Source organism: Teleopsis dalmanni, chromosome 1, assembly GCF_002237135.1.
Source record: "Teleopsis dalmanni isolate 2A chromosome 1, ASM223713v2, whole genome shotgun sequence".
In the NCBI taxonomy this organism is placed as follows: Eukaryota; Metazoa; Arthropoda; class Insecta; order Diptera; family Diopsidae; genus Teleopsis; species Teleopsis dalmanni.
The window spans coordinates 221,427,329-221,439,685 of record NC_051846.1 but is presented as its reverse complement, the minus strand read 5'-3'; the positions used below and the strand labels follow the sequence as shown (position 1 = coordinate 221,439,685).

Below are 12,357 nucleotides of genomic sequence, written 5' to 3'. Positions count from 1 at the left end.
ATAAATATATAAATGCACTTTTGACAATTTTAAATAGCACCCTTTATTTTGCGCTTAAAAAATCTGTAACATAATTAATGATTACAGTAAAATATTACGATTGAAAAATTAAACTAAAAATTTACTCACCTTTGTCTAGCAATCACAAACAAGAAAAGAGAAAAAATGAAAAACGGAAATTTACTAAAAATTTTGAAGTCTCCAAGTCAGCTGTTTGCCATGATTGCCAGACAAAGGTTTTTAAATTATTCGCAATTTTCGGCAACATTCTCCTCCCCGCAGGCGACCCCAATGTCGTTTGCGTCAACTTTGCCGATATCCAGAATGGCCAGCTTTACGGCAGGGCGCTCCAAAAAGCCTTTTGTTGTTTTGACCTTAGCTCGTCTTACTTGGCCGTCTTTCGCTACAGTTGTCTCGATAACTATGACTTTTACCCAAGTATTTCTCTTAGCCGTTTCATCAACTATCAGCACAACGTCTCCTACCGTAATGGGTTTCACTTTATTGAACCATTTGCCGCGACGCGTTAATGTCGGAAGTATCTCACGCACCCATCGTCGCCAAAATTGATTTGCAAACATCTCAGATTGTAGCAGGCACATCTTTGAATCGATTCTCTTAGCATCACAAAATGGTTTCAAACCACTAGCGCTCCCCAACAAGAAATGGTTTGGAGTTATTGGATCCTCATCTTCACTATCGAGTGACACGTAGGTTAAAGGACGCGAGTTGATGATCATTTCAACTTCAAGTAATGCAGTACGTAAACTTTCATCCGTAAAACGTTGAGATGGCGAAATTTGATACAGCACTGTCTTAATTGTTCTAATCAGTCGCTCCCACGCTCCTCCCATATGTGGTGCTGCCGGTGGATTAAATTTCCAGTCTATTCCTTGATGAGCTAGCTTGTGTTGCATAACCGAGGAATCAATGTTCTTCAACTCCTTTCTTAAAACGTTCTCGACACCGTGAAAATTCGTTGCATTATCGCTGTAGATAGGTTCTCCTCGTCTGGCAATAAAATTTCTTAAACACATTAGGCATGAGTCAGTACTAAGACTATGGGCGATTTCGATGTGAACGGCTCTGATAGTCAAACAAGTTATTATAACACCCCACCTTTTCAGTGCTTTGCGATTCTCAATAACCACCATTGGTCCAAAATAATCAATACCCACATGAGTAAATGGACGTTGAAAAGCTGCTAGTCGTGCTGGGGGAAGTAAGGCCATTTGCGGCGCTTGAGGTATTGCCGATGAAATTTTACATACGTTGCAGTTTCGTCGCATCGATTTGAATAATGGTCTTAATTTTGGTATGAAATACAATTGTCTGACCTCATTTAAAGCAGTTTCATGTTGGATGTGATAAAATCGTTCATGATAGTGCGCACATATAAGGTACGATACTCTATGTTTTGGCGGTAAGAAAATAAAATCAGTTTGAGGTTTACACTCATTCGTAAAGTTACTCGCTCTGTTTTTTACTCTTATGAGCTCATTGTTATCCATATACACCTGCAACCTATATAACGGACTGTTCCTTTCTACTATTCTCCCCATTTTCAGTGTCGACCAATCTTCAAGTAGTTCCTGTTGCACGCTTTTGTATATTAAGAGCTTCGCGCGCTCAATATGTTGAACAGTCAAAATAACGTTTGTAGCATTGAAACCGCCACAACGAGCCTTAAGTTTCCCAATGTAGAGTAGCCAATTTGCAACTACACGATACAACTTGATCCAGGATGAAAAATATTCATAATTGAAACATGGTTGTGTCTCGCGATGATATGAAAATTTTGCACGAGTTTCACTGGTCTCCATCGGACCTAAGTCCACCTCAGTTGGCCATTTATCCTCGTCTTGTAGCAAAAATTCTGGTCCTTCGACCCACCGCTGCACATATTCGGGACTTTGTTTTGTTTTCGTTGCACTGTCTGCAGTATTTAATTTCGTGGGTACCCATCTCCACTCTTCGACGGTTGATGCTTCTTGAATTTCTGCAATGCGAAACATTACGAATTGTTGAAATTGACGTGGATCACCACGCAACCACTTTAGCACCGTTTTGGAATCGCTCCAAATGAAACGCTTTTTAATATCAAATGTGTGTACTTTACATATTGTATTCATAAGCCGTGTGCCAATTACAGCAGCTTGTAGCTCCATTCTTGGAATAGACATCGGTCGCATTGGAGCGACTTTGGTTTTTGCTGCTACGATCCTCGTACTTACTCCATATTTATCTTTAATGCGGAAGTATGATACAGCTGCATAAGCAAACTCACTCGCATCTACGAATGTATGAATTTGTACATCACATGAACTTTCTGTTATGTATGGTGAATAACAACGGGGTACAGAAATATTAGCAAAAATAGGCATGCAGGCAACCCAAGCTAACCACTTGCCCATAAGATCGGGTACCAGTGGTTGATCCCAGTCGATTCCGCTTCTCCAAATATCCTGAATAAGTATTTTTAAATATGATGTGAGGCAAGCTGCCAGTCCCAATGGATCAAAAATGGACATTAAAATTTGAAGTACTTCTCTTTTAGTGGGTACAATTTCATCTGCAAAAACATTACGACGTAAACGAACGAATTTTAAAACATATTTAAAGCAATCTGACTTCGGGTCCCAATACATGCCGAGAATTTTTTCGATCGGAAGTGTGTCGATATTATTATCAAACGACTTACCCGTCTGTTCACCATTTTCGTTTAACGCAGCTAAAACTTCTGGTGCATTACTTGTCCAGCTTCTCATATGGAAACCACCTTGTTCATGTATGTTGCGAACTGCCTCGGCTAATGCTATTGCTTGTTCAATGGAATTTGTTGAATCTATAAAGTCATCCACGTAATGATTGTTTTTAATAGCGTACACTGCTCTAGGATTTTCAGCTATAAATCTTTCTGCGTTCAGGTTTCGAATAAAATGCGCTATATATGGTGAACATCGCGCACCAAAGCTAACTACATTTAATTTATAAACGCAAATATTTTTAAATGTCTCGCTGAACCATAGAAATCTCTGAGCATCAGTATCTGCTTCTTGTACTAGAATTCGATGAAACATTTCAGCAATGTCACCACAGACAGCTATTCTTCCTATACGAAAATTTAATAATATGTTTATAAGTGGTCGCAGCATATCCGGCCCCTTCAGCAAAAAATCGTTTAATGACACTCCTTCAGCTTTGGCTGCAGCATCCCAAACTAATCTATGCTTTTTCGGTTTAAGTAGATTGCGCACAATAAAAATTGGTAAATACCAAATCTTTCCACCTCGCTCGTTAATTGCTTCTGGTGGCAACTCAGTTGCGTAGCCCTTGCTGACTAAAGTAGTGATTTGTTCCTTTAGCTTTTGACACAATTCAGGGTCTCCATGCATTTTTCGACGTAAGCACTCCGCTCGACGTAATGCCATCGGCAAGCTATTTGGCAATTCGACCGTATCGGTGTTCCATGGCAAATTGACAACGTAGCGGTTTTCGCGTAACTGGCACTTGCGCATTATTTCCTCTGCTCGCTGATTCTCAACTGAAAGTAATTCTGCTTTTGGGGTAGCCACCGCGACATTCTCGTTTACTATAAATGTCTTTACTAACTCATGAAGCTCCCTATCAGCTTCTTGTCCACAGCTACATTTGTGTAGGTTTAAGTTGTTACGGTGGTTTAATTCACCACCACCAAAAACTGTCCAACCAAGACGTGTTTTCACCGCCACGGGTTCTTGCCAGCCACCCTCTCTCACCTTAAGTGCTGAAATTAAGTTTGGATTATTTACGCCGATAATCAGCATGGGGACAGCATTTGTATAACTTGCTAGAGGCAAGCCATCTAAATGCGGATACCCTTGTTTTATTTTATCAGCTGCAAAAGATTCTGCTGACATGCGTAAGTTGCTTACTGTGCGGACATTTTTCAATGGGAATTTTTTAGCTTGAGGAGCATTGGCAGAAATTTGTAGGTTGAGCCTTTTTGAGTTATTTTCCTGTCGACTGATATTACCTGTCCAATTAATGCATAGCGCATCCTGGATACCATCGTTTCCCAATTCATCGGCTAGACTTGCTTCAATAAGCGTTAGTGTTGACCCATCGTCCATCAATGCATATGTGTTAATAGTCCTTTTGGTGCCATATAAAGTAACTGGAAGAATTCGGCAATATGACCAGTTTTTATTCCGATGAAACATTGTTAGCTGTAAAAGATATTGCTGGCGTAGATTGGTCTATCCGAGAATGCAGCATGGGGTGGTGTCGTGCATTGCAGCCATCAATGCCACACACTTTATTATTGAAACAGCGACGCCTATGCTCGCCTAAGCATTGTCGGCACAGCTTCTTTTCCTTGACAATGCGCCAGCGTTGATTAGTAGGCTCGTTCTTGAATATTTCACATTCCATTATTTTATGTCCGCCGCCACAGATGTAACACCTAACTGCCGTGGTTGTCATTTCAGCTGTCTGATGTACGTGCACTCGTCCTTCCTTTTTTAGTGGTTTATCTAAAAAAGAAGGTGTAGCTACTCTACTTGCCGCATTTGCTAAAGATGAGAGCCACGCTGAAAAATCGCGAAGTGTAGGTTCGGCTATTGATGCTGAATGTAGTGCCCATTTGAGCTTCATATCTTCAGTTAATTTACTTATTAACTCATGTAATAAGAGTGGATTATTAAAATAACTATTCAGCTTACATGCCTCAATTGTTGCAACTACATTATTAATGTTGACTGCAAAGTCAATTAAATCGCCCAGCCTACCCCTTGGAGGCGGTAACTGACGCATTTTCTCAATTAACTTATTTAGAATTATTTCTGGTCGTCCAAAATACATACGAAGAGTGTTTATTATTTCTCCAACCATATTAGGCAACACCAACATATTGCGTACTACATCGCGCGCTTTACCAATGAGGCACCTCTGTAAGCGCATTAGACATTCATAATCGGAGAAACCTGCGATTTGCTTAGTTTGCTCGTACGCACTTATAAAAATGTGCCATTCTTCTGGATCGCCGCGGAACGTAGGCAAATCTCTCGGTATGCATTGACGCGCTGCTAGCTGAGACGACGTAAGCGTGGGAGCGATCTGTAAGGTATAAAGAGATGGATTATTTACTAACCTTGGTGTACTCTGTAGATGAGGTTGGCCATGTGGCGAAAAGTGTTCATCAGCTACGGCTTGATGTGCATTCAGCTGAGGCCCGACTTCAGGCAAATGTGATTCCACGATACCCTCGTCGTCACTATCTGCAGTGAGGATTTTAAATTTTTCCCGCAAATAGCTCTCCCTAATCTGCAACGACTCTTCTAGCTGTTGCAACTTAAGTTGTTTTATTCGAGTAATGTTGGCGCTGGGCTGCTGCTGTTGTCTACTATGTTGACCATCATCCTCATTGTGTTTGTGTGAGATTTTATCATCACCATCTGCATCTCCAACTTCAAGTATGGCTGCTGATGTTAAACCTTTTTGAAGAGGCAGCTCCACGTCATTATCATTTTCCATATTGGAAAGATTTTTTAAGAATTTCTTGTTGTAAAAATAAATATATAAATGCACTTTTGACAATTTTAAACAGCACTCTTTATTTTGCGCTTAAAAAATCTGTAACATAATTAATGATTACAGTAAAATATTACGATTGAAAAATTAAACTAAAATTTACTTACCTTTGTCTAGCAATCACAAACAAGAAAAGAGAGAAAATGAAAAACGGAAATGTTACTAAAAATTTCGAAGTCTCCAAGTCAGCTGTTTGTCATGATTGCCAGACAAAGGTTTTTAAATTATTCGCAATTTTCGGCAACAATTCCCTTTAACATCTTCAAGACACCTCGAAAAAAGGTCAGGACTTATTTGCTGGTGAATGGCGACAGGTTTGTTTTGAGACTCATCGCATAGTATCACCGCTTCCACGGCATGACATTGTCCAATAACTACACCCTTTTTAAGCGTTACTGGCGTATTCAGTTCATTCAAGACTCTTACTGGAATTCTCGCATCACTTCTGGTTTTAACAAGCGTTTTACCCACCAATACATTGGTATTGGTGCTGGTTGGCTCTACAACCCACAAGTTGGAGGGCCCACATCCTTCAGCCATTTTCGCCCACACAACCGCTTCAGATTTTGGTGGAATATTCTGATTGTCGTTAACTGTTACCGCCTTGACCTCTACACTAGTTTCATATCCAGTATTTAGTGGCATTTCCATATTTCCGCAAGATAGTATTTTCTTCTTTAAGTCTAACATCACTCCGTGTTTAGACATAAAGTCCAGTCCTATTATTACGTCGTCCATGATGTCGGCCACAATAAAGGTGTGATTGACCGCCATAGTGCCCATCCGAGTCTCGCAAGACATTTTACCAGCAATAGTAGCTTCTTCTCCAGTTGCTGTTCGCAGTTTGTAACCAGACAAAGTTTCTATCTTTCCCTTTATTATGTTACGGCGAATGATTGAATGCGACGCACCAGTATCGAGAGTTAGCATTAATGGACGATCGTTGACAGTTCCGTTAACTGTAATATTTGTTTTGTGGCGACTAATTTGTGAGATTGATACTGTGGGGCCAATAGTTGTAGGAACCAGTTTCCGCCCCTTGGGACTGGTTCGTTTTAGTTTAACGAGTTGGGTTAAACTAAATTGCTTATCCTCATCTCCAGCGCTGCTTCTTGCTGGTTCGGCATTAGAGCGGTTTCGCTGAACTCGACAATTGCGTGCAAAATGGCCCTGTTTTCCACAATTATAGCATTTACCCGTCGTTTTGGTAAAAGGCACCAATGTGTCTTTAATTGCCGTGACAATTCTTTCTACAACTGCTGATTCTTCCAATTCCATTTTATGAACCTTGTGAATGGGCTTAGTGGCAAGTGATGCGGTTTCTTGAGTAAGCGCATGTGACACCGTTTCAGCGAATGTTCTTTTAGGCAGTACAAGTGCCGCACGTTTAGTATCTACGTCTCGTATACCATTAATGAAGCTTTGTATTTTTACGCGTTCGATATAGTCTACCGATGCATCTGCATTTGCTAAATGTGCCAATCTCTCAACATCAGCTGCGAAATTCTGGAGAGTCTCACCTGAGTTTTGGCATCGATTTTGTAGTTCGATTTGGTATATTTGTTGCCTGTGTTGACTTCCAAATCGCCTTTCTAATGCGGACATCAAGGTATCATAATTTTCTCTTTCATACTGGGGTATGGTTTGTAATATTTCTGCTGCGGAACCTTTCAACGAAATAAATAACGCAGCTACTTTATCTTCGGTATTCCAATTATTAGCCACCGCTGTTTTTTCGAATTGAAGCTTAAATATTTGCAATGGGACACTTCCGTCAAACATTGGAGCTTTGTGCTTTGGAGCGCATATTGGTGCTGCTATGCTATGTACTTGTAAATCACGAACACGACTGCTTAGTTGTAGCACTTCGGATTTAAGCTCCTCTTCGTCCCTCTTCAGATCCCGTAGCTTATCTTCAAACTTTTCCACTTGTTGGCGTATTTGCGCATTATCACTTGTTAACTGTTCTTGCAGCTGCATAAATCGTACCTCCATTTGAGATGAATTTTCTCGCAGCTGAACCGACATTTGTGACATTGCTGTTGAGTTCTCTGTACTCATTTGTTTAATGGCAGCTAATATCGCATTCGTATCTAGTTTTAGTGAAGAATCTGCTTGTGTCGATTTTAACTCTGTCTTAGAGGAGCTTTCTGGAACTTCGAAATCAAATTCGTCTGCGTCTATACCCTCTGCCTCCATTGCATCGCGTAGTCGACTTTGTAAATTTGCCTTTGATCCATCAATAGCTAAATTACGTGCTTGTAGCTCGTTCTTCAATTGTGGAATTTTTAAATCAGCCAATTTAACCATTTTTAACACAGTTTGTTGACAATCCCACTTCTGACACCAATTGTTACGTTTTTATTAATCGTAATATATATAAATATAACTAAAATTATTAAATTAAAAATATTTATGAACTTATGTATGGTTTACAAATTATCTTTGGGCTTCCGTTCGAATCGCGGGATTGTCAACAACTCAACTACTCTTCGACTAGACAGCAGACATCTTCTTCTTTTCTGTTTTGTTATTTTCTTCTTTCTTGCCAACTCGCCGTGTTGCCGTGTTGTACGATGTTATTGCCAGACTAGATTTGTTACAATACTTATGACTACAGAAATATATGCGTTATTGAATTTATTCTCACTCCTTCTGGCCAAGTAACACTGGCCTAGGTACCAGCGGTAACAAGCCGCTTGATAACTTGTTCTTGATTGCATCAGTAGGTTTAGGATGCATGCTCGTATCAGGCAGGGATAAATACACACACTCACAAGACAAGTATTACGTCTCATTTCACCTGACGATCCTGTCTACATCTGAACGGGCTAACACATTACATGGTGATCCAGCAACTACATTGATTGAATATTGCCCATACTTCCATTCTTACATTACAAATGTAACGAACCTTTCTGGCCAGGGTGTTGCTCGCCGGATTCCAGGTCCAGTCCTACAATAAATTTATTTGATAGGAACAGTGGAAAGTGTGAATACACGGTGGACGGTGACGTTGGTGCGATGATGTGGTCCCCTTCTTCGGTGAAGTTAGTTGGTTTGGCGTAGAAATGTTAATTTCAACGCCCCTGACAAAATGTTTGAAGAAATGTGAATTTGTTTTCTATACAATATGTACGCTACTTGGTGCTAACCCAGATCCTTAATCTGTGTTAGCTTGGTGGCCAATTCTTATGTGTAAAGTAGTTTGAGCACTTGTAACCCAAACTACTTGAATTTTCTATGTTGATTAGTTTGAGCACTTGAAACCCAAACTAATCGATGCGAGAAAGTAAGAAAGTTATAATTGATTTCGTTTCTTTTTCTTTTCCTTCTGAACTTTATTAAAATTATTTCTTATATTTATACAAAAATTATTTTATAAAAAAGCTATTAAATTATGCATTAATTAACAATGAATATTAATGCATAATTCACAAATAAATAAATTAGCCTACGCTGTGCTGACATAATTATGGGCCAACATATTACACACTTTCTTCAGTGCATTGACCAACAAGAAAAGCTGATAATACAAAATTGCACTTTTCGTTGGTCAATGACTGGTCGCAGTGTTGGCCCAAATAATATGTAAACACATGTAACCAAATATCAAAATAAAAAACAAAAATATAAAATAAGCCAAGGTATTCAAAGTATATTCCTAAATTATTGTCGAAACGTGTTACATTCACTGAATTCCCTAATACCAATGGCAGGAATAATAGAGATAATAACATTGTGCACAGTAATGAATTAGACAGTGGCCGTGAATACTTTTTAGGTAGCTCGTCTTGATCTGCGCCTTCGTGTGGTGTTTTCGAATTCGTTTTTGTAAAACTTTTTGAAAGTTGTTCATCAGAAACAGGAGATTGGTTATCGGCTGGAAACAGAGGCGCTAGTCTTGTCAAAGGACTTCTTAGAGTTCCTGATGCCATTTTAACATCAACCACGCGAACAAAACCGTCATCTCCCTTATATACCTCTAAAATACGTCCAAGCGGCCATTTTAATGTAGGAACATTGTCTTCCTTGATGATTACAAGGGTACCTTTTTTTATATTTGGGTTGGCTGATATCCATTTGTGTCGACATTGTAATTCAGTGAGGTACTCGGTTTTCCAACGTTCCCAAAAGTCCAATTTGAGGCGAGAAACTAATTTCCATCTTGTCACCAAATTTATATTTCCTGATTGGACATTTGCATCTGCCATTGCTGTGAGCGGTTCTCCGAATAAGAAATGACCAGGTGTTAGTGCTGACAAGTCATTCGGATTACTCGACATAGGTGTCAATGGTCGAGAGTTCAGTATTGCTTCGACTTCTAGTACCACAGTCTCTAGTTCCTCATATGTTAGTGACGTGTATCAATAAGTGTTTTGCTGATTTGACTGCTGCTTCCCACAGTCCACCGAAGTGTAGTGCACGAGGAGGTATAAATTTAAATGTTATTCCTCTTTCATTACATTCGTTAATTATCTTCTCTTGTGCCTTGTTTGCTTGAATTGAGTCTGCAAGTTCAAGTAATTGATTGCTTGCTCCTACGAAATTTGTGGCATTGTCACAAAACAAATTTTTGCAGTGTCCTCTTCGAGCAATAAAACGTTTCAGCGATCCGATGAATGCATCTGTGGTTAAGTCGCTAACTACTTCGAGGTGAACTACCTTAGTTGTAAAACAACAGTACACAGCAATGTATGCCTTGTGTGGTTTCTTCCCTCGGATTCTGTAATGTATCCAAAAAGGTCCGCAAAAGTTCACTCCAGTGGTGAGGAATGGTCGCCCAGGTTGTACTCTTGTCGCAGGCAAATTACCCATCAGTTGTTCATAAAATCGTGATCTTACTTTAGTACAACGTACACAATGTTGTACTACTGATCTTGCCATCAATTTGCCCTTAATTGGCCAGTATCGTTGACGCATGTTAGCTAGGAGAGACTGCGGACCACAGTGCATGTATTTCTTATGGACTTGTTCCATTATTAATTTGACAATGGGGTCGTTATAAGGCAACAACATAGGATGTTTTGCGTCATACGATAATGAGACTGCATCCAAACGTCCACCAACTCTTGTGATGCCCGTATTATCAATAAAACGTGCCAGTGATGCCAATGCACTGGACTTATTTATTCTTCCATCAGATTTCATAATTTTGATTTCATTTTTGAATTCTGCATATTGAATACTTTTGATGATGACCTGATGTGCTGCATCTAGATCATCTGGAGTCAAAAAATTGCTCGAATGATCATTTTGTTTTCTTCTGGTTCTTTTTACGAATCTTAATATATACGATAATATCCGTTGAAGTCTTCCAAATGAGTTGTTGTGTCGTATTGAGTACATTAACTCTCCAGGATTTGCTGTGCCTTCAACAACAGACAATGTAGATACTTGAGTTTCCTTCTTTCGTTCAGGATCAATGAGGATTTCGGATTTTAACGCTGATGATGGTTTTGAAGGCCACAGTTCTTCCCGACCATGCAAGAACATAGGTCCATAAAACCACATACTTGATGACTGTAGTTTATGGGGTGCAAGGCCTCTTGATAAAATGTCAGCTGGATTGTGTTCCGAACTGACGTGGCGCCACTGACTTGTGGCTGTTAATTGATGAATGTTGCTTACTCTGTTTGCAACGAAAGTGTGAAACTTTGATGATGGAGAGTTGATCCATGATATCACTATTTGTGAATCACACCAAAAGAACGTCTGGTAATTTCTTATTTGTAGGTCGTTCCACAGCTGCACAAAGTTCGAGACGAGGTAATGTCAACCTTTTCAAAGGTGCAACCCGAGATTTGGCGCACAATAGTCGTACAATGATTTGACCATTCTGAAGTGTTGATCGCAAATACGCCGCAGCGCCATATGCCTTTTCTGATGCATCTGTAAAGATGTGTAATTGAATATTGGCAGGAACTTCGCCCTTGAAAATATGACGAGATATCTGCAGACAATTTACTTTTGTCAAATTGTTCCGGAACTCTAACCACTGTTTATGTAATTCAGTCGGCAGTTTTTCATCCCAATCCATCTTTAAATTCCATAATTCTTGAATAAAGATCTTTGCCATCACCACAACTGGTGACAAAAGTCCTAGTGGATCAAATAGCCTTGCTAAATCTGAGGTTGCACTGCGCTTCGTCGTGCTGCAAACAGGTTCCAATTTAACCTTGACGCATAAACTATCAGATTTTGGACACCAAGATAACCCAAGAGTTTTTGTTGTATCGTTATTATTTTCTAAATCTAAATTGACTTCTAGGTCATCGTGTGGAATTCCTTTTAGTAAACTTGGATGATTTGTGCACCATTTTCGCAATTTAAAACCGCTTGCTGTCAGTATTTTGTTTAATTGACTCTGAGTTTCCAACAATGTTCTCAGACTATCTGCCCCATGTAAACAGTCATCTACATAGAAGTTTTGTTTGAGAGCAGATGCACCGAATGGATAATTTTGCATATTGTCATCAGCTAAAGCTTGCAAACATTTGGTTGCTAGATACGGTGCTGATCTAGTACCATATGTTACTGTGTTGAGTTCAAAGTACTTTATAGGTTGACTTGGTTCATTTCTCCAAACTATAAGCTGACATTGTCTGTCTTTTGGATGTACAAGTATTTGTTGGTACATCTTTTCAATGTCTGTTGTAAACACATAACGAGGAAGACAGAATCGTAATAAAATAGATAGTAATTCACTTTGAACAGTTGGTCCGATGTGTAGTAAATCATTGAGAGATTGTCCTGATGTTGTTTTGGATGATGCATCAAATACCA

The 12,357-nt window shown here is 39.5% G+C and overlaps 2 protein-coding genes across 2 annotated transcripts; both read right to left on the bottom strand.

Moving 5' to 3' along the window:
- Positions 1-245: 245 nt before the first annotated feature.
- On the bottom strand, positions 246-4,112 carry LOC119667443. Its single transcript, XM_038076732.1, has one exon. It carries the CDS (start codon positions 4,110-4,112, stop codon positions 246-248), a length of 3,867 nt encoding a protein of 1,288 aa, XP_037932660.1.
- A 5,806-nt stretch (positions 4,113-9,918) lies between these two features.
- Positions 9,919-11,085, bottom strand: LOC119667442. Its single transcript, XM_038076731.1, has one exon. The coding sequence runs from the start codon at positions 11,083-11,085 to the stop codon at positions 9,919-9,921; it is 1,167 nt and encodes a 388-aa protein (XP_037932659.1).
- Positions 11,086-12,357: the final 1,272 nt, after the last annotated feature.